Source organism: Aotus nancymaae, unplaced genomic scaffold, assembly GCF_030222135.1.
Source record: "Aotus nancymaae isolate 86718 unplaced genomic scaffold, 86718_ANA_hifiasm-v0.15.2.pri h1tg000010l, whole genome shotgun sequence".
Taxonomy (NCBI): domain Eukaryota; kingdom Metazoa; phylum Chordata; class Mammalia; order Primates; family Aotidae; genus Aotus; species Aotus nancymaae.
Genome location: NW_026988421.1, coordinates 40,881,190 through 40,902,481, shown reverse-complemented (window position 1 = coordinate 40,902,481; position 21,292 = coordinate 40,881,190). Strand labels below are relative to the sequence as shown.

Below are 21,292 nucleotides of genomic sequence, written 5' to 3'. Positions count from 1 at the left end.
GCTTTTCTGCCCGGGAATCTCCGGACTCTGCACCAAGAACTGGCGTGCTAAGGCACCAGCAAAACCGCCACGCCGGCCACAAGAGTCGCCCTGGCGACCCGTGGAGCTCCTCCACTGGGAATCTCCTGGTCCGTGAGCAACTAATATTCGTCTGAAAGTGTGGCGTCCTCTCGTTCTTTGCACTTTCACTGGGAGGTACGTGCCCGAGCTGCTAATCATCAGTCATTTTGGATCTCTCCCCCCGAGTCTATGTAGTCTTATGTAACTAGTCTACCTGACATCAGTCAAGACTATGAATTACAAGAGCAAGTCTGGTTGGCTTTGGATGAAACTAGGATTGGTCTTTTCTTTATATCATGTAGTTCTGGTCAGTTTTTAATGTAGCCCTTCTACTTAGGAAAACTAGTAATCAAAGTCAGTGGAACTTCGTCATACACAGTTAAAGCGTGGCCAGTAATAAGTGATACTCACCACAGAGCATGGTCACACAATCTACAATGGAATGGATCCATGCTGTTTGTGCATAATCCTGAGTGAAGTATGTCTGGAACTCCACAAAAAAAATTGAGATACATCTGAAAAATACAATGCAGGCATTTTACACAAAAAGTGAATGAGCATGCATTTGAGCCAGAACTTAAAATGTTTGGTTCAATTAGCTGTTCCTGTCTCCAAGGGTTTTAATTGCTAGACTATAATACGTGGGAAATCAGAAGTTGACTATTTGGATCATGCTGGAGAACAAGAAGAACAAGTGTTCAGTCACCAAAGGGGCTACTAAAGCCAAGTAGATGTGAAGACCATGGTTCTAAGGAAGGTTTTATGGAAACAAAGGCAGTTCAAAAACATGGATTCTTATTTATTTTTGTGTTTTGCTAACAACTGTAACTTCTAAGAGGTTGTTTTACAAGTTAAGATTTGACAATAAGAATTATATATCACCAGCAATGTCACTTTTAGGATTTGTATAAAGGAAATAATCAGGTGATGATGATAGATAGATGATAGAGAGAGAGAGAGAGAGACATAAAAGGATATATTATTCTGGAGAACCAATTTAGTCCACAAAATTATACATATATGTATATAAAAGAATATATTCTGAGGGATATAATAATAATACATATATAAGAGATATATTCTGGAATATAGCCAAATATCATAACCAATCTAACTGTTCATCAATAAAGGACTGGTTAAATAAATTATGGCCTACCAATAAAATAAAACAGTAAGTCTTAAAAATGATGATGTTGATCTGTATTTATTGATTTGGAAATAAATTTGCAATATAATGTTAAGGAAAAAATAAGTTACAAAATAGTTTATATAGTAAGAACTTATTTTTGTAAAAACAGTTTATATAAATAGAAAATTTCCTGAAAGCACATACACACATACACTAAAAATGTACATAATCATTATATGTAAATGGTGAGACTAGAAATGATTCTTTTAATCTTTATTCAGCATTTTGAATTACTTTACAATAAACATGATTTATTATGTAACCAGAAATGTGTATATATGTGTGTGTATGTACAGAGAAAGAGAAAGAAATATTTATATTGAAAAATAGCTCATTACTCAGAGAAAGACATGTGAACCAGAAGTAAGTTTGCATCCTCGTACAACTAGGAAGAGGCTTATATGGATTAGCATGGTGTCCTCATTCAGGCAAGAAGCTTTTAGAGCCCAGTGATAAAACGAGAAGAAATCAGGCCTGTGGCCTGGGGATGAAACAAGAGGTTATTAATTTCTTTGGAGCTAAGTTCCAATTAATTGTGCTTTAACAATCCGTAGTAACCTATTACTTTCACTCTCCCTCTCTTCTCCAGTTGCTGCTGGGTGTGAAAGTAGGTGGGGAAGAGCTTGGAGAAGAAGGGAGAGAACATAAACAAGACTGCTGTGTTAGTCAAGGACAGCTTCTTGGGTGTGCAGCCTGCACATTCACACAGAGCCTGGCACTTAGAAGCACAAAACTTGATTTAATGCTCGGCTGTCACTGCCTGAACTTAATAATTTTATATTTGAATTTGTGTTTCATAAGTGCAGTGCAATGGAACAATAGAGACTTCATGTGAGCAGAGGAGTTACATGCAATATGTGTTTCTGCAGTTCTGTGATGCACCATTCACACATAGTGTTAGAGATGTCCCATAGGCATAGCATTCTGCTAGACCCATGATTCAAGGGAGTTCAATTAAGACTCAAAGCCAGTATCAGGTAAGTGTGTGACCTCTACAACATAATAAGCTTGAGGACAGGGAAAGAAGTGTCTACGTGCCCCAAGAGGCTTTCTTGTGTGCTCTCCCAACTCCCACATTCTTTAGTCTCAATAGTTCAGTCCTCCAGGAAGGTGTCCATGACCACTCAAGTCTCTCTTTTTTCCACTTTTATGTGTTTCAACTACATGCTGGACATTTATCACACTGTGTGGCAATTCCCTTTGCATTTGTTTATATTCACTAGACTGTTAACCTGTGACAGCAAAGACCATATCTGTCTTATCTCACACTGAATCCCAAGTATCTAGTATACTACCTGTCATGTACTTGGTGTTCATAAGGGGAGCAAGTTAGGAAGGAAGGAAAGGAGGAAGGGAGGGAGGAAGGATTAAAGTTGGTAGAGGAAGTGACTATAAGACAAGGATGTGAAAATGGTTGAGTAGCAAACTTCAATAACTATGAATGAGAAAGGAAAGAAGGAGGAAGACTGGATGGTAGTTAGATAGGAATGTGTGGCTAGGTGAGGTAAAGTAGGGATGTGAACAAAATGAGTGTTATAAGCTGAGCAAATAAATCCACAGATGGCGATGCAGAGCTGGAGATGTAAGAGGAACACATGATGTCTAAGAGAAAAGGGCCCCAGATGATGATGTTTTCAAATTATAAATCATAATCTCTTCTTTTCACTAAGTTGTTTTCAGGACTTAGTATTTGTGTAATCATGTCTGTCCTTTGTCACTTTTTTAAAAGCTTGCTTTGTTTTCTGCCTGCTGGTTTTCTTATATGACTTAATTAGTCATATAAGTCAAACTTTAGATATACAGAAATCAAAATTAATACCTGAAATTCTTGTCTAAACATGCAAGCAGGCTTAACAAAGGCAAACTTTCTAATAACCACATACAGGCTTCTGAATGATTGTGACATTCATGAAATATGGGAAGAATACTGTGTCACTTCTTATCTGTTCTCAAAGGGGAAAAGCACCACAGAACTTTTCAAGTAGTAGTTTCATGATCTTAAATAAATGAAATTTTATTGGGAGCATGTGAGCATCTCACTCCAGAAATTATGTTTGTTATTTTGGTTGTTCTTTGGAATATTTGGGCAATTACAGGGGAGCAGGGTTCTGATCCCTGATCCTCACCCTAGGTAACTGAGAGTTTTTGATAAACTTCTTAATCCCTCAGGGCCTCAGTTTCCTCATCTCTAAAATAAGCATTTTGGTAAACAGGACTGTATCAGTCAGAATGGGCTGGATTATGCTGCAGTAGCAAATGACTCCTAATAACTTTCAGGGTTTGTAGGCTCTGTTCATAAGAATGTGGAAACAAAGTTATCACCAAGTGTCACCTGTTATGAAATGACACTCTCAAAGATAGCTTCTCCCGAGTGGGCAACATGCTTGCTGTCTCAATCTTGCCAATCTTTACTCTGCTGTAAAATTTTGCTCTGGCTTCTATACAGTGAGTGCTGACAACATCTGGCATTTCATAAAGATTTTTCTCTGGTTGAGAAAGTTATCCACTAAGTCAATACAAGAATTGATCTACTGGGCAGTGCAGCCTAGTGGCTAAAATTCTGCCACTTACTAACCATGGGACCTTAGACATGTTCTTTAACTGTTGTGTGTTATGAGGATTAAAGGATTTAATTCATAAAAAAAAAAATGCTTGAAGATGCCAACAAGCACAATGTAAGTGCTCAGCTAAAGTGAGCAATTATTTATGGGAATTCAACTATTGTTAAGAGAGTTTGAAAGAGCTCCACAATCCCATAAGATTCTAGACATATATTGTAACTAAGTTGATTTAGACCCAGTAGACTTAGAGAAAAATAGGTCTCAAACCTGGAGTGGGGACAAGGTTTTGGATATTTGCACCAAACATTGCTTTTTAAGTATCAACTCCAACTTAAGTGGCCAATCAATGGACAGAATAGCCTGCAATTACACATGAAGTGTGATTTTTTAATTTTTTTAAATTTTATCTGAAGTTCTGGGTTACATGTGCAGGATGTACAGATTTGTTACATAGATAAATGTGAGCCATGGGGGTTTGCTGCACCTATCAACCCATCACTTAAGTGTTAAGCCCAGCATGCATTAGCTATTTTTCCTGATGTTCTCCCTCCTCCCACTCCCCACCCCAGACAGGCCCCAGTGTGTGTTGTTCCCCTCCCTGTGTCCATTTGTTCTCATTGTTCAGCTCCTACTTATGATTGAGAACACAGAATGTTTGGTTTTCTCTTCCTGTGTCAGCTTCCTGAGGATAATGGCTTCCAGCTACATCCATGTCCCTGCAAAGGACATGATCTCATTCCTTTTTATGGCTGCATAGTACTCCGTGGTGTATATGTACCAAATTATCTTTATCCAGTCTATCACTGATAGGCATTTGGGTTGATTCCATGTCTTTGCTATTGTGAATAGGGCTGCACTGAACATATGTGTGCATACATGTTTATGTTATAATAGAATTATTTATATTCCTTTGAGTGTATACTCCATAATGGTATTGCTAAGTCAAATGGTATTTCTATGCACAAATTGACAAATGGAATCTAATTAAACTAAAGAGCTTCTGCATAGCAAAAGAAACGATCATCAGAGTGAACAGACAACCTGCAGAATGGGAGAAAATTTTTGCAACCTGTCCATCTGACAAAGGTCTAATATCCAGAGTGTACAAGGAACTTAAACAAATTTACAAGAAAAGAAAACAAACGACCCCATTAAAAAGTGGGCAAAGGACATGAACCGACACTGCTGGAAAGAAGACATTTATGCGACCAACAAACATATGAAGAAAGCACAACATCACTGATCATTAGAGAAATGCAAATCAAAACCACAATGAGATACAATCTCACACCAGACAGAATGGTGATTATTAAAAAGTCAAGAAACAACAGATGCTGGTGGGACTGCAGAGAGATAGCAACACTTTTACACATTTCGCAGGAATATAAATTAACCATTGTGGAAGACAGTGTGGCGATTCCTCAAAGACCTAGAACTAGAAATACCATGAACTATGATTCTTTTTTTGTTTGTTTTTTCAAAGTAGGGAAAACTATTTATTTGGGCACCCACACACACACTTACAAATGGTTGACCTCCTTAATATATAAAGTGTTTCTATAGAGCAAGTATAAGAAAACAAGCAGAGAAATCCAAAGAAATACAGGCAAAAGTTTGATATGGCAATTCTTAGAAGAAAAAATATGACTAATGAATATATGAAATGGTACATATCCAAATGAAGTGTGATACTTAAGGGGACCTCTGTCAGAGGAATTTGGAGACATTTATTTCCTTGGTACTATGACTTCGCATTGCTGAATGACAGCTCCTTGTATACTAAGAGGTTGCCCATGTTAAGACAATGACTCCCACAACCAAGGCAGCTGTTTAAAAAAACTTATGTCTTGTAATACACAGCTGTTCTAAAGGATAAGCTGCAGAGTTTGCATGTGTGTATATGTGTGTGTGTGTGTGTGTGTGTGTGTGTATGCCTGTGTGTGTAGTGCGTATTGAGGGGCAAGCAGAAGTGTGGTGTATGTATGAGAATAGGTTAGGAAACTAGTTATGTATTGGAAAAAATAATAGTGGTTTCTGTGTTTGTGGGCGTGTGTGTGTGTGTGTGTGTGTGTGTGTGTTTCAAGAGTCGATGGATTATGACTGTATGTACAATGACAAATAAACAAGATGAGAAGAAAAAAAAAGAATTCCAGTCCAGGTCTGTCCTACTAGACAAAAACAAATGTAGGCAAGTCAATCTTTCTGAGCATTAGTGTCCTAATCTCTTAAATAGAGGGTGAAGAAATCACAAGGTTCACATGAGACAATGTGATTGGGAGACTTATCTTAGTCTCTCAACCAAAAGCACTACGGGCAGCTCCACAAAAGTGCAACTTTGTCATGAATACTCAAGATTCCAGTATGATCCCTCCTTCTAAAGCATTGTGCCCACTTCCAGAACTCCCTCATCATGGGAAGGATGGAAGCTTATACATGAAGGACCAAGATGAAAGGGATTCCTTTTAACTCCATGACTTCCTCAAACCCAGAACACAAGACTCATAATATAGGTTAAGTTTTATAGACTCATATTATAGACTCATAATCCAGACCTCTTAATGGCCAGGGAGCTGTCATATCAGTGATGAGAAATCACAATGTTAAAGGGATGATTGTCTCCCAATTCCTCTTACAGAGGTCCTCTTAAGAATCACACTTCCTATATGGCTAGCCAGTTTTCCCAATATCATTTATTTTTTTTAACTATACTTTAAGTTCTGGAGTATATGTGCAGATCATGCAGGATTGTTACATAGGTATATACATGCCATAGTGGTTTGCTGCATCCATCCCCCCCATCACCTACATTAAGTATTTCTCCTAACGTTTTCCCTCCCCAACACCCCCACCCCCTGCTATCCCTCCCCTAGTCCCCCCACCCCCCAACAGACCCCAGTGTGTGATATTCCTCTCCCTGTGTCCATGTGTTCTTGTTGTTCAACATGCACTTATGAGTGAGAACATGTGGCCCACCACCACTTAATAAATAGGGAATCCTTTCCCCATTGCTTGTTTTCATCGGGTTTGTCAAAGATCAGATGGTTGAAGATGTGTGGTGTTATTTCTGAGGCCTCTGCTTTGTTCCATTGATCTATATATCTGTTCTGGTGCCAGTATCATGCTGTTTGGTTACTGTAGCCTTGTAGTATAGTTTGAAGTTAGGTAGTGTGATGCCTCCAATTTTGTTCTTTTTAATTGGGATTATCTTGGCTATACGGGCTCTTGTTGGGTTTCATATGAAATACTTAAAGTCGTTTTTTTCTAATTCTGTGAAGAAAATCAATGGTAGCTTGATGGAGATAGCACTGAATCTATGAATTACTTCAGGCAGTATGGCCATTTTTACAATATTGATTCTTTCTATCCATGAGCTTGGAATGTTTTCCATTTGTTGGTGAAAGTGTAAATTAGGTCAACCATTGTGGAAGATAGTGTGGCAATTCCTCAAGGATCTAGAACCAGAAATACCATTTGACCTAGAAATCCCATTACTGGATATATACCCAAAGGATTATAAATCATTCTACTATAAAGACACATGTACACATATGTGTATTGCAGTACTGATCACAATAGCAAAGACTTGGAAGCAACCCAAAAGCCCATCAATGATAAATTGGATAAAGAAAATGTGGCACACATACACCACGAAATACTATGCAGCCACGGAAAAGGGATGAGTTCATGTCCTTTGCATGGATGAAGCCAGAAACTATCATCCTCAGCAAACTAACACAAGAACAGAAAACCAAACACCACATGTTCTCACTTATAAGTGGGAGTTGAACAATGAGAACACATGGACATGGGGCGGGGAATATCACACACCGGGGCCTGTTAGGGGTGGGAGGTTAGGGGAAGGATAGCATTAAGAGAAATACCTAATGTAGATGACAGGTTCATGGGTGCAGCAAATCACCATAGTACATGTATACCTATGCAACAAATCTATATGTTCTGCACTTGTGTCCCAGAACTTAAAGTATAATTTTTTTAAAAAGAAAAGCATCACACTTCAGCTGGGCGCAGTGGCTCATGCTTGTAATCCCAGCACTTTGGGTGGCCGAGGTGGGTGGATCACTGAGGTCAAGAGTTCGAGACCAGCCTGACCAATATGGTGAAACCCCATCTCTACTAAAAATACAAAAATTAGCCAGGTGTGGTGGCAGACACCTGTAATCCCAGCTACTCAGGAGGCCAAAGTGGGAGAATCACTTGAGCCCAGAAGGTGGAGGTTGCAGCGAGCCAAGATTGCGCCATTGCACTCTAACCTGGGTGACAAAGCAAGACTCCATCTCAAAAAAAAAGAATCACATTTCATAGTATTTTTGGCTCTAGATCTGTGAGGAATTACCACACTGTCTTCCACAATGATTGAACCAATTTATATTCCCACCAACAGTGTAAAATCACTCAGCATCAATTATATTATTTTAAACAAATCTGTAATTTATTATGACACATAATCAATCAACCCTTACTGTAGCAAATATAAACATCTTGTTCTATCCTGCATTGTATCTTTGTTATGGGAGGAATATTGATGCCTGTATTGATGATGCCATCAAATAATTAGGCCAAATTACTTCCTTGTAAGGGTCTGCTGACAGAGGAGAGAAATAAAGATTTCTATTTGAATGAAAGCACTTATAGAGGAAAGAGCTAACACATGTAGGTTTCCAATGCATATTTACTCCAAATATAAATGAGATGGATGAGTCCTAATGTACATGCATCTTACTTAAACATATTCAACACTGTGACCTTGGAGAAAAGAAAAAAGGAGAAGACAGCAGGCAAGAACGAGAGAATCCCTGTATCTATGCTTTCGCTCTCCTTCAACCTAGAAGTCAGCCTTCACCACAACAGCCACAATGCAAAATAAAGCAAAATAATTTAAATTCTAGGTTTTAAGCTTCCAAGGCTCAGTGAGCCCTAGAGAGCCAAGGAGTTTTCCAGGATTATTTTGGCCTTGGTTGCATATATACCCTAACCCTGTGTAAGATTAACTGTGTGATATGTTCACATATCCACTGTAAACTTTATGATCATACTCTTGTCATCTGGCACCCCTTTTCCTCATCCCTAGACTTAAAGCCACATCACACCATTATGATGATAATCTCTTGCCATCAGTTTGCCCATAGTGTTTTTCTTGATTTATGAAATATAGATCACACATCCTATCAGCTTTGTAAAACTTTAATGAATAAAATCAATCTTAACTTATACTTATCATCAAAATGACAGATTTAAAAATTCTGGAGAAACAGACTTGCAGAAATGATATTACCCTCCCCTGGAGCTATGCCAGCTTTAGCTAACTTACCTTTCCAGGTGTGCAGTTGCCAATAAAATCCTCAGAAAATTGATTTCATTATGAAAATACTGTAGGACATTTCCCATGTTATTTCATATGTGATGAGTTTTAAATGTTTCATATTAATGAAGAGTGAAAAAGAAATACATGTTACATTATTTCCACATCTCTGGAGCTGCTTATGAAAATGAATGGCTGGAATAGTCACAGCATTGGTCTAAAAATGTCCTAAGACTCCAGGTTTAAGTACCAGATATTATAGAAAACACCACTATCAGGGACTCGTAAGTGCCAGAGAATCACATACTTTGCAAAGAAAAAGATACTTGATACTTGAGCAGTCAATGGAAACACACACACACACACACACACCTTCACAATGATGGATTCAGAAACAGGCTGGTTGCGGTGGCTCACGCCTGTGATCCCAGCACTTTGGGAGGCCGAGGTGGGTGGATCACGAGATCAGGAGATCGAGACCATCAAGGCCAACATGGTGAAACCTCATCTCTACTAAAATACAAAAATTAGCTGGGCATGGCTGCACATGCCTGTAATCCCAGCTACTTGGGAGGCTGAGGCAGGAGAATTGCTTGAACTAGGGAGGAAGAAGTTGCAGTGAGCTGAGACCGCACCACTGCATGCCAGCCTGGTGACAGAGCTAGACAAAAGAAAGAGTGAGAGAGATTGAGAGAAAGAGGAAGGAAGGAAGGAAGGAGGGAGGGAGGGAGGGAGGGAAGGAAAGGAAGGAAAGGAGGGAGGGAGGGAGGGAGAGGCCAGGTCATCTTAGTAAGTGAAGAAGAAAATTCTACCTACCTTGTGACCGCCCGGGTGCAGATGGTAACAAGAAAACAGCCAGCCACAATCATCCAGCCCCAGCCTCCATCTGGAGGGGAGGTAGACCGAGCTCTATTTACTTTTGCCATGGCTTTTCTTTTTTCTTCTTTTCCAGGTTGCTCCAACAACTAAGTTATGATGTTCGAAGAGTTTGCTGTCAAGTGACTTCCTGTTGGCATTCAAGGTTGGCATAGAGTGCTACCTGGCACATGGGTTACTCGGCATCTAAAACCAAAAATCAGGACATATTTATACCTTTTTGCTATGTTCAAAGGTTGATTTTTTTTTCACTTGGTAAAAATTGATCATTACTTTCCTATTAAATATGATTATTTGTTAACTATGAATACTAGACTGAGGCAGACCATTTGTTGTTCTTGGTATGTGCTTGCTTTTTTAAAAACATAATAGAACCTCTCAAATTTTAGTCAAATGCATGTCTACTCTATTTGATACCATTTTTCCCTAGCCTCTCTTGAAGATAGCTGTGGCAATAAAGTGTAGTCTCCATGAAAGGGATGTGAGCAGAAGTCATGTGTGCCACATCTGGTTCATCAACTCAAAGGCAAAGGTACTTTTCAAGAACTTCCAGCACCCTCTTCCGACAGACTGGAAGATGGATGTGGATATGAAACCACTTAAACCACACAGACCAGGGTATCAGTCTAGGGGCTGGCAGTGCTATAAGACAGAAGCAGCCTGGGTCCTCAGATGACTCTGGGGAGATCTGCCCTCCTACTCTGGACTCTGCACATCTCTTCACTGTTACACAAAAGATAAACAAGCACCCATTTTATTTGTGCCTCTGTATTTTGGAGTCTCTCCATTACAACGGCTTATTCCATAGCCTAATTATTATACTGAATGAGTCTGACAGCAACTTCTTGGCATTTTTTAAAATGCTATAATGTTTAAGTGTGTAATTGAAGTAAGAAGAGAATGACAAATAAATGAGACAAAGTAGAGAGCCAGAAGCTATTATATAATATTTTAATATAATCTAAATAAAATTTTAAAAATCAGTGAAGAAGAAAAGTATTATTCACCACATTCTGTCCAACTCTCCATTTAGCTCTTGACCTTCCAGATAAATTGATAAATGTAGAAAAATAAAGTAGTTAAAAATCTAGGTGAAAATATAGGCAAATATTGATCTGCTCTCTAGATAAGAGAACTCCCTGAGACCAAGATTTTAAAAATTGTTAATTTGTCTAAATTAAAATTCGACATTTCTGTATTAAAACATGTGATTAATAGACAAAACCAAAAGGTAAGCCACAGGCTTGGAAAAAAAAATTAGCAATACATACTTCAAGGAAGTAATATCTGCATTCATTCATTCATTCATTCAACTGCAAATATTTACTGAATCCCTAACATGTGTCAGGCACCATTTTAGGGCACTAAGGATTCAGTAGTGGTCACAATACACAAAGTTCCTTGTGGTGGGCAGGCTCTAAGGTACCCCTGTGGTCCCGGCTCTGGTTGTTCGCATCTTTACGTAATCCCTTCCCTTGACCATGGGAGGACCTGTGACTTGCTTCTATCCAACAGAATATGGCACCTGTGATGGAACCTGACTCTCGTAATCACGTCATATTACATAAGACTCAGGCCTGATAGTCACTCTCACCCTCTCACTGTCCTAGAAGAAGCAAACTGCCATGCTGCACACCTAGGAGAAAGCCATTTGGCAGGGAACTGTGGATAGCCTGTAGATGCTGAGGGCAGCCTCCAACAGACAGCAAGAAAACCTGAAGATCTCAGGGTCTTTTGTTTTTCGTTTCTTCGCCAACATCCCAAGTGAGTCTGGAAGCAGATTTTCCCCTAAATTGAGCCTCCAGTTAAGGACAGTCTCACTGACACCCTGACTGCAGCTTTGTGATACCCTTAGCCAAGGACCCAGCTAAGCTATTTCTGGATTCGGGCCCTGCAGAAACTGTGAGATAAGGTACTTCTTAAGGTATTCCACGGCTTGTCAAACAGGCTGCTAAATTAGAGTCAGGGATGAATTTTTTGAGAGGAAAAAGAAGAGTTTCAACACCTACTTTTTCTACAGAATTGAACTAATTACCCAGTTGCTTTTATAATTTTGTTGTGATCACTGGAAGAAATCTTAACATTAATTAAATGAAATGTCATTTCAACTATGACGATGTATGGATTATTTGACGAACAAAGACTATGTACCACCTGATAAGTTATGGGCAAAACAAATTGTCTAATAAAAAAAACATTTACTTTAAGACCACCACTTTCTCAAGAAAATGGCTTACAACAGAAATTGGTAAATGTGCATCTTTGAAGCCACTGGAACAAACTGGTGGCTTGTGATTTCAGAGAGTGCATAGAAAGCTGAGTGGAGAGGCTGAGGTAAAAAGAGTGATTCCCACACGTATCACTTAGGTTTGCTCTCTTTGAAGCCTTAGGCCTCGATCTTCATCCTGTTAACCATTCCATGACTTTGGGGAGACTGACAAAGGTGATCAAGTGGACAACTGAAATTATAAATCTATAATTATAAATTATAGATTTATAATTTTATACTGAAATTATACATCTATAATATCAAAAGTATTGGGAGACCAATACTGGAATAAATACTAAACCTATTGACAAAGAGAAAAATAAAAGTTATTATTGGAAATGATAATATTGCTAAACACTGGCCTGGTGATTAGTAATAGCCAAAATACTGCTGTTGGGGCTAAGTGAAATAACAATGATATAGAGCTGCTGTTTACAAAGCACTTGCCACAGGCCAAGTTCCTAGCAAGCATCACTATAGACAGTATCTCATTTAATCCTTACAAGAACAAAAAAGAGTAGGTATTTTTTAACCTTATCTTATAGGTAAAGAAACTCAAGTTAAAGAGGTTAAGTAATTTGCCTTATTATTTTTTATATAACGAAGCAGCAAAAATGGGCTATGAAGCCTGATCTGATTGCAAGGCCAGTTTTCCTAACCAATGTCCTGTACTGCTTCTACTACATTTCCTTATTCCTTGGTATAAATTCATAGACATTTTTGTCTAATTATACACATAATTCTTGCTGATGACACACCAGGAGGATGATGTGAATTACAGCCTGACGTAGCTATAAATGCAATTCTTTAAGTGGTACCATTGGTATTTCCCTGAACCATGCTTGGTCACTGACTTGACCAGCCATGGAATTTCAGAGCAAAATTAACCCTCTAAAGGTGTCTCTAACACTCTGGAGCTTCAGAATAAGTTTCTCCAAAATATAACTTTGAGTCATAAATAAGTAGCTTTAACAGTCATCTACTTTCTTCCCCACAATGAAACACTCAAGGAAAAACTCTTAATTTAAAAGATCTGCCATACCTGTATTTTTGCTTTCACACACAGCCTGCTGGAGCAGACAGAGCTGGTAGTCCATCTCTTCCTCTATTCCATCATAACCCTGGCTTTGTTTGGATCCAACTCTATCTGCTGTCTCCAGTGGCCATCTGGGCCCAGTCCCTTGGTTCAGGGAATGGGTTTGGATTGGTCTCCCATTCCCATGTCAGTCAGTGATGAGGCACAGAATGGGAAGTAATTCTAGCCAATGAGCTATGAAGAGAAGTCCTCTGGGAAACATTTCCTTGTTCTTAAGAAAAGACATGAAGAAGAAACAAGCCCCTCTTCTTATAGATTCTGGATGTCATACCTGGATCTGTAGAAGCCAACTCTTAACTATGAAGGACGCTAGCTTGAGGACAGTCAATGAGCCAAGACCCAGATGAAAATAACCTGGGACCTTCAATGTTGTCGCCGAGCTACTGAATTAACCAATTCTGCAGTCACCCTCTCTAGCCTGTTAGGCAACATAATAGATTCTACTTTTTTTCTTTTTAGATTCTACTTATTGTTGGGATTAGTTGAGATTTCTGTCACTTCTAACAAAAGAATCCAAACCTACACATTAGCTCCAACTGCATGTCATCCCACACCATGTTCAGTGATGTCACTTTGGTGACTTGAAACTGACCATGGTGGGAGTATTTATACCACAGGAATCATAAATGGGTAAGCTACACAGCAAAACTTTTTAGATCCCCTGAGAGAACCAGTTGTTAAACATTTACTAGCACACCACTGCAACTTCAGAGTAATTTAAGGTGTACACAGCAAACACTGCTATGAAATACTAAGGCAAGCCAAAGACTAAGAAAGAGTTTAGCAACTTAACCATAAAGTAATTTGTCTGTCTTCTAAGGCAGAGGTTGGCAAACTACTATCCTCAAGCAAAATCTGGCAGCTGCCTCTTTTGGTAAATAAAATTTTATTGGAACACAACCATACACATTTGCATTTGCACACCTATTTACATTTGCCTTTGGCTGCTTTCAGGCTGCAGTGGCAATTAGAGTACTTGCAACAGAGAAAATGTGGCTCACAAAGCCTAAAATATTTAGTATCTGGCCTTCTACAGAGAAATTTTGCAGACTTGTTCTAGAGAGATATGTTACACTAATCTGCAGAATAAAATGCCAATATTTGGGAGGATGGGGTGATATGGATATTTATGACTATGGTGGCTGAGTGGCTTTGTGGAACAGCGACACGAACCAGCAATCCAAGGAAGATCTGGGTTCTGATTCTCCATCTTATGAGTTACATGAATTCAAGCAAATTACTTTGTGTCTCTGAGGCTCAGTTTACTTAACCATAAAATGGAGGTAATAAGATTACTTTCACAAAATGTTGTATATATCAAAATGAGAAAAAACATGAGGAATATGTGACACAAAAATGTAGATATTATTTGCCATGTGATTTAAATTATTTTTATTTGTTCATCGCTCATTAATTCAATAGCTATTAATTGAGTGTCCAATGTGCACCAAAAACTATTCTAGGAGCTGGGCTATGAGTATTGCAGGAAAGAGACAATACCCTGCTTTCATGAAGCTCACATCCTAGTGGGACAGGCAGTTCATAAACTGTTGAATAATGGCTTCTGAGCCTCAGCTTCCTTGTTTGTACAGAAAATTACCTTATGTCTACTTCACAGAATCATAGTTACAGTCCAATGAGAATACCCACAAACCAGCAGCAATGAGCAAATCAAGCTTCAGGACACTTTTATTATGCCTACAGTGTTTTTTAAATGTTTACCTTAGTTGGCACTTATAACTATCAGATACTATCCAAATTTCCAATTCTTTTGAAAAATTGCAAGCCCTAAAAAGATGCTGGGCTGCATTCCCTTGTAGCAGCCATCAGACGGGGCCAAGCAGCAGTGACCCCTTTCAGACAAGGCCTGCGCTTCCACTTTCCCCCAACCCTGACACCCTGTCCTGCACACATTTGTGTGCAGTTCCTGTGTGCTTCACTGCCAGGTCCCTGGAGGCAGGAAGATTTTCAACTTCTGCCCATACTGTGCCAACATAAATCAAAGCTTTTTAAACAGCCATGTGAGTCATGTTTATGGTACATTTTATGCCTAGCATCCTCTCTTTCTCTCAATTCCAATAGAACCAGTATTCAAGTGTCTACCTACACCCGTGACAAACACACACAATGGAATAACTGACCAATTGGACACAATTAGCTGCCAAGTGTTATGATGTGATACAATCAGTTGTACCAGTAAAAAAGGCACAACTTAGAAACTTCTGCCTTCGTATATGAGTTCTAGCTTCTTCTTAGACTTTTCCATTTAAATAACTCCCAAGGTTAAGTAGCTTTCCAGTGTAAAACTATAAATCCACCTACCTATAAACATCCAGTATAAGGACCATCCTTAGTTAGTTCTGCCCTATGCTGTGAAAGAATACTGAAACAGCCAGAGCTGTACCACAGCCCCTTTAAAAAGCAACATAATGTGATGGATCACGCATTAGAAAGGTATCCACGTTCTTTCAATGGCAGTTCTGTTTCTGGGAGGCCATCCTAAGAAAATAATGTAAGAGAAGCCACTATGGGCAAAAAATAATAGCTGCATTAACCATAATATGTAAAACAGAAATATTTAACAACTAGGAAGTGTCTGAGAATTGTGACATGTTCAACAGATGAAACAGTATACAATTCATTACACTTATAAACAGAAAGATAATATCGTAATATGGAAAATGTTTATGATGCAATGTTAAGCAAAAAGACCCTTATATACATTGTGAGGGAAGCTATGTAAAGCTTATGTAAAAGTTGTATGCTTGTAATTGTCACAAAGAGTAGGAAGAATATGTAAAAAGAAATATAACTGAGCTGGTATGATTAAGTTATTATTCATTTCCAAAACTGTGTTAAATATTTTACATATAATTTTCTTAAGTAGAGATTTCAGCCTTTTTCCTGCAGTGAATACAAAAATCTCTTTTGTACGGTTTCTCAAGGACTAAAAATAACTATCATTTATTGATGTGGCACATTGAAAATGAGGTGATTATTCAGTAGAGAAACACTGTAGGCAACAAGCCCCTGGCAAAATAAAACATTCTATTTCTTTACAAAAATATTAAGGATCATTAATTTTCATTTTGCTGCTGCGAAACTCACATGATTCCCTTATTTGTTCTAGGTGAACATCCTCTCTTTGGCATATCCACATGTAATAGGTTAAGAACTGATTTGGGAAGATAACTCAAAAATGCAATTGTATAAATCCAAGTAAAACATTTAGATAATCATCCCAAGATGGTGATAGCATGATTAACCAAGTTCTGTTGTAAGTCACAGAATCAACCTGGGTAATACCACGGGAATAGGAACATCCTCATGGGACTGTGTCCCATGAGGGTAGGGAGAAACAGCCTCTCTGCCAACATCTGTATGCAATAATGTTAGTAACAATTTCTCATGAATAAACACACTTGATCCTCACAACCCTCAGAGATAAACGCTATCTTTCCCTCTTCCTCAATGGTGAAACAGGTGTAGGCAGACTTTTGACAGTTCCTGTGTGCTTCACCTGCCAGGCTCCTGGAGGCCGTAAGATTTTCAACTTCTGCCCATAATGTGCTAACATAAATCAAAGCTTTTTAAACAGCCATGTGAGTCACGTTTATAGTACATTTCATGCCTAGCACCCTCTCTCTCAGAGAGAAGTGAGAGGACTCCCATGACAACACTGCATGTCAGTGTAAATGGAGACAAGTAGCTTTGGCTGACTTTGGGTAGTGCACTTGTCCATCTGCCCTGATATTTCAAAATTGTTATTGGCATTTCTATCAACAAGATGTCCAAGCAATGCTAATGCTTAAGCACCATTCATGTGAGTGACCATGACAAAAGGAAGGAGGGAGAAGCTGACAAGGTTATCACAAGGCTATATGGCTGTTCATAAAACAACACGTGTGAGTGTCTTTCAGACAGTCATTTAATAGATTTATACGTATTCAGAAGAGATGTGCAGGTTAGACAGGGCGAACCTTGTTTCCTAGAGACTTTGAAGCAGCCTGCAGTTCTCCCACAACATTAGCCTGAGCATTCTTGTAAATAATTAACCCACCTGATATTAGACAAACATAATGGGCAGTCCTTTTGTTAAGTTAATAGTATTGCTGCCAGGTGTGGTGGCTCACATCTGTAATCCCAGCACTTTCGGAGGCTGAAGTGGGAAGATCACTTGAGGTCAGGAGTTCGAGACCAGCCTTGTCAACATGGTGAAAACCTGTCTCTACAAAAAATACAAAAATTAGCCCAGTGTGGTCACACACGCCATAATCCCAACTACTTGGGAGGTTCAGGCATGAGACTTGCTTGAACCCAGAAGAAGGAGGTTGCAGTCAACTGAGATCATGCCACTGCACCCCAGTCTAAAACTGTAAGCTTGAGAAGCATTTACCATCTTGCAACTCTTCATTTTACTAATCAGCCTCTGATTCATATTATTTTGACATCAACCACTGATGAATTCTACTCATCAAATGCAAAAGTATTCTACATCCCATTCTGGCTTCAGAAAAAAATTCTGGGATGAAATAAACACTACATGATGATGTTCTTCTAAGATTACTCCTTACAGTGTAAGTTGAGATATAGTCTCAATTTCACCTTATCCTCTTTGCTTTAAAAAATAATCATTTGCAAAAAAAAATTCCTGCTAATATTCAGTAACCTTGCAGTAAAGCATTCCATTTGTGGAGCAACTCTTTTGTGTTGCCCACAGTAGTTTTCTGGAGAGATTCCTTTTATCAGCAGAAAACCGACAAATTTCTTATAGTCAGTAAGCAACTAGAACAAAGGAAAGTATATTCCTGGAGCCACTTCCTTTGGAAGACCCCAGTATTGGCTTTCTCTTGTTCTTTCTTTCCTTGACTCCTATTTCCAGCACCTTTACCTTTAGTAGTACTCTTACCTTGTAAATTTGTCTGTAGCCACAAAAGAGAAAGGGTATGATGAAAAAATACCAAGCGTGGGCATTTGGGCTGAGTCCCAGTGACTCTGTATGAATCACTTCCTCACTGCTGCTATTTCCTCATTAATAAAATCAGGATGTTGAATTACTGATGTCTGTCTTCCTAACCAGATGACTATTCACTACACCTTCAGTTATATGTAAGTTACCTGGTAGAGGTAAGCACTCTTAGTAAACTCTAAAAACTCTACTCTTTGTTATTACTTAATAACTCTTTAAAGGTGGAGACAATTCCTCTTTGTTACTGCTTAGGAATTATGAAATTTGCCAGTCTCCTTTTTTTTTTTTTTTTTTTTTTTTGAGATGGAGTTTCGCTCTTGTTACCCAGGCTGGAGTGCAATGGTGCTATCTCGGCTCACCGCAAACTCCGCCTCCTGGGTTCAGGCAATTCTCCTGCCTCAGCCTCCTGAGTAGCTGGGATTACAGGCATGCGCCACCATGCCCAGCTAATTTTTGTATTTTTAGTAGAGACGGGGTTTCACCATGTTGACCAGGATGGTCTCAATCTCTTGACCTCGTGATCCACCCGCCTTGGCCTCCCAAAGTGCTGGGATTACAGGCGTGAGCCACCGCGCCCGGCCCAGTCTCCGTTTTTATAGGCATTTCTAAAATATTCCTATACTACAGGTAATATTTTAAAAAAATCTTCGATGTATTGCCCCTTTCTGATAAGCCAGGTTCTTTTAAATGTTCCTTCTTGTCATTAAGGCTAAGTCAAGAAGCCTAATGATGTAGGGAATGAGAAATAAACCCCATCCAGCATAAACGCATCCACGGCAAGGAATCATGAGATTGTATTATAGAGGACATTCCAACCACACAGAAAGGGAAAGTAGAAGCCCACCCTGAGAGGAAAGGGAAACCAATTTTAAAGGAATGGTGATGAGCTGCCCAGGTTTCTCAGGGACGATGTCTCCTATTCCCTAAGTCTTGACCAAGGACAGGTATGTGATATGGTGAAGTGATAGCTTCCCATCAGCCTAGGTAGTTGAGGGGGAAGCTCCAACAAGTAGGCCTGTACTATGTGTCTCGTGTGTAACTGCGGGAAGACACAACTTCACTGGTCCCTTGTGTCTAAGCAGAGAGAAACAGAGTTCCCACTGACTGTCCTTCACCTCCTAGGTGGCACAGAAGTGATGGGGGGATTCTCCCATGTTCTCAATGGAGACATGGAAGATAGCTGAGATGAGAGCCAGGGCCATGGCAAAGGGAAGAGGGATTCCATGGCAAATGTGCTGAGCCAAATGGAAATTATAGGTGATCCTTAAGAAGTAGAACAAGGCCAGGAGCAGGAGCTCATGTCTGTGACCCCAGCACTTTGGGAGGCTGAGGCGAGCAGATCACGAGGTCAGGAGTTCAAGACAAGCTTGGCCAAAATGGTGAAACCCTGTCTCTACTGAAAAATACAAAAATTAGCTGGGCATGGTGGTACACACCTCTACTAGGGAGGCTGAGGCAGGAGAATCACTTGAACCCGGTAAGCAGAGGTTGCAGTGAGCCAAGATTGCGCCACTGCACCCCAGCCTGGGCAACAGAGTGAGACCTTGTCTCAAAAAAAAAAAAAAAAAAAAAAAAGAACTGCAACAAGCAAGGTGGGGAATTCCTCCAGGCCCTGGCCATACAGAGAACACAAACTATAAGTTCCCAACAAAGTACATAATGAGGACAGAAGCCAGCACCTGGAGAGCAACAAGATGAGTTTCACTTTATATGGATATTCAGGAGACCAGCAGGATGCCCAGTAACCAATACTAGGAAAAACTCTGTATGGGCCAATGAGAACTTAGAAAACAACCAGAGGGACACACGAGTTTTCCCCTAGACCAGAAACACTCATAAAGAAGGCAGAATAAACACGAGAAGGGAGAAACAACCCTAATAATCAGAGTAACTTCAGATTTGGCTGAATAATATCCAAAGAAGGCTGATCTTAGATGAAAAATACTAAACTTGCAAAGACTGTTACACATTTTCAAATTGAGGTATAACTTACATACAATAAAACATGCCCATTTTAAGTCTACATTTCGAGTTTTGACAAATGTATCACTCATGTAATCAAAACCACCACAATCCAGACATAGAACATTTTCATCACCCCCAAACATTCCCTCATGCTCCCTTGCACGTACCACCACACCGGGCTAATTTTTGTATTTTTTTGTAGAAATGAGGTTTCGCTATGTTTCTCAGACTGGTCTCAAACTCTTAGGCTCAAGCAATCCTCCTGCCTCAGCCTCCCAAAGTGCTAGGATTATAGGCATGAGTCACTGCACCTGGCCCCAGCAGTCTTTTTTTTTTTTTTTCAATAGAAACTGACAAGCTGATTCTAAAATTTATATGGAACTGTAAATGACTTAGAAAAGCCAAAATCATTTTTAAAAGAAAGAACAAAGGTTGAAGACTTATACTAACCAATTTCAAGATGTATTCTAAAACCAGAGTAATAAAAACAGTGTGATATTGGCATATTAGATTAGTGGAACAGAATAGAGAGTTCAGATACAGACCTATACATTTATTCATATGGGGAAAAATGAATCTGAGTCTTATTGTCACTTTTTTTTTTTTTTTGAGATTGAGTTTTACTTTTGTTGCCCAGTCTGGAGTGCAATGGCAAGATCTTGGCTCACCACAACCTCCACCTCCTGACTTCAAGCGATTCTCCTGCCTCAGCCTCCTGAGTAGCTGGGATTACAGGCATGTGCTACCATGCCCGGCTAATTTTGTATTTTTAGTAGAGACGGGGTTTCTCCACATTGGTCAGGCTGATCTGCCCAACCTCAGGGGATCTGCCCACCTCTGCCTCCCAAAGTGCTGGGATTACAGGCGTGAGCCACCACGCCTGGCAAATATTGAGTCTTATTGTCACTCTTATACAAAACCTATAGATAGAAGACGTAAACATAAAAGAAAACTATAAAACTTCTAGAAGAAAATAGAGGGAAAAAA

At 39.4% G+C, this 21,292-nt stretch overlaps 1 protein-coding gene across 2 annotated transcripts in view; it reads right to left on the bottom strand.

Moving 5' to 3' along the window:
* Nucleotides 1-21,292, bottom strand: part of SLC16A12 (solute carrier family 16 member 12) — a 98,989-nt gene that overhangs the window by 15,011 nt on the left and 62,686 nt on the right. The window contains exons 2-4 of one of the 2 annotated variants that reach the window (XM_012454746.2): nt 17,432-17,599; nt 9,947-10,192; nt 472-575 (exon numbers count right to left, since the gene is read on the bottom strand). In XM_012454746.2, coding sequence (XP_012310169.2) covers nt 472-575; nt 9,947-10,056 — 214 coding nt within the window. In that variant the 5' untranslated portion in view covers nt 10,057-10,192; nt 17,432-17,599. Of the gene's footprint in view, nt 1-471; nt 576-9,139; nt 9,245-9,946; nt 10,193-17,431; nt 17,600-21,292 lie in introns of those variants that run through there. The other variant, XM_064374121.1, reaches the window with a different exon arrangement.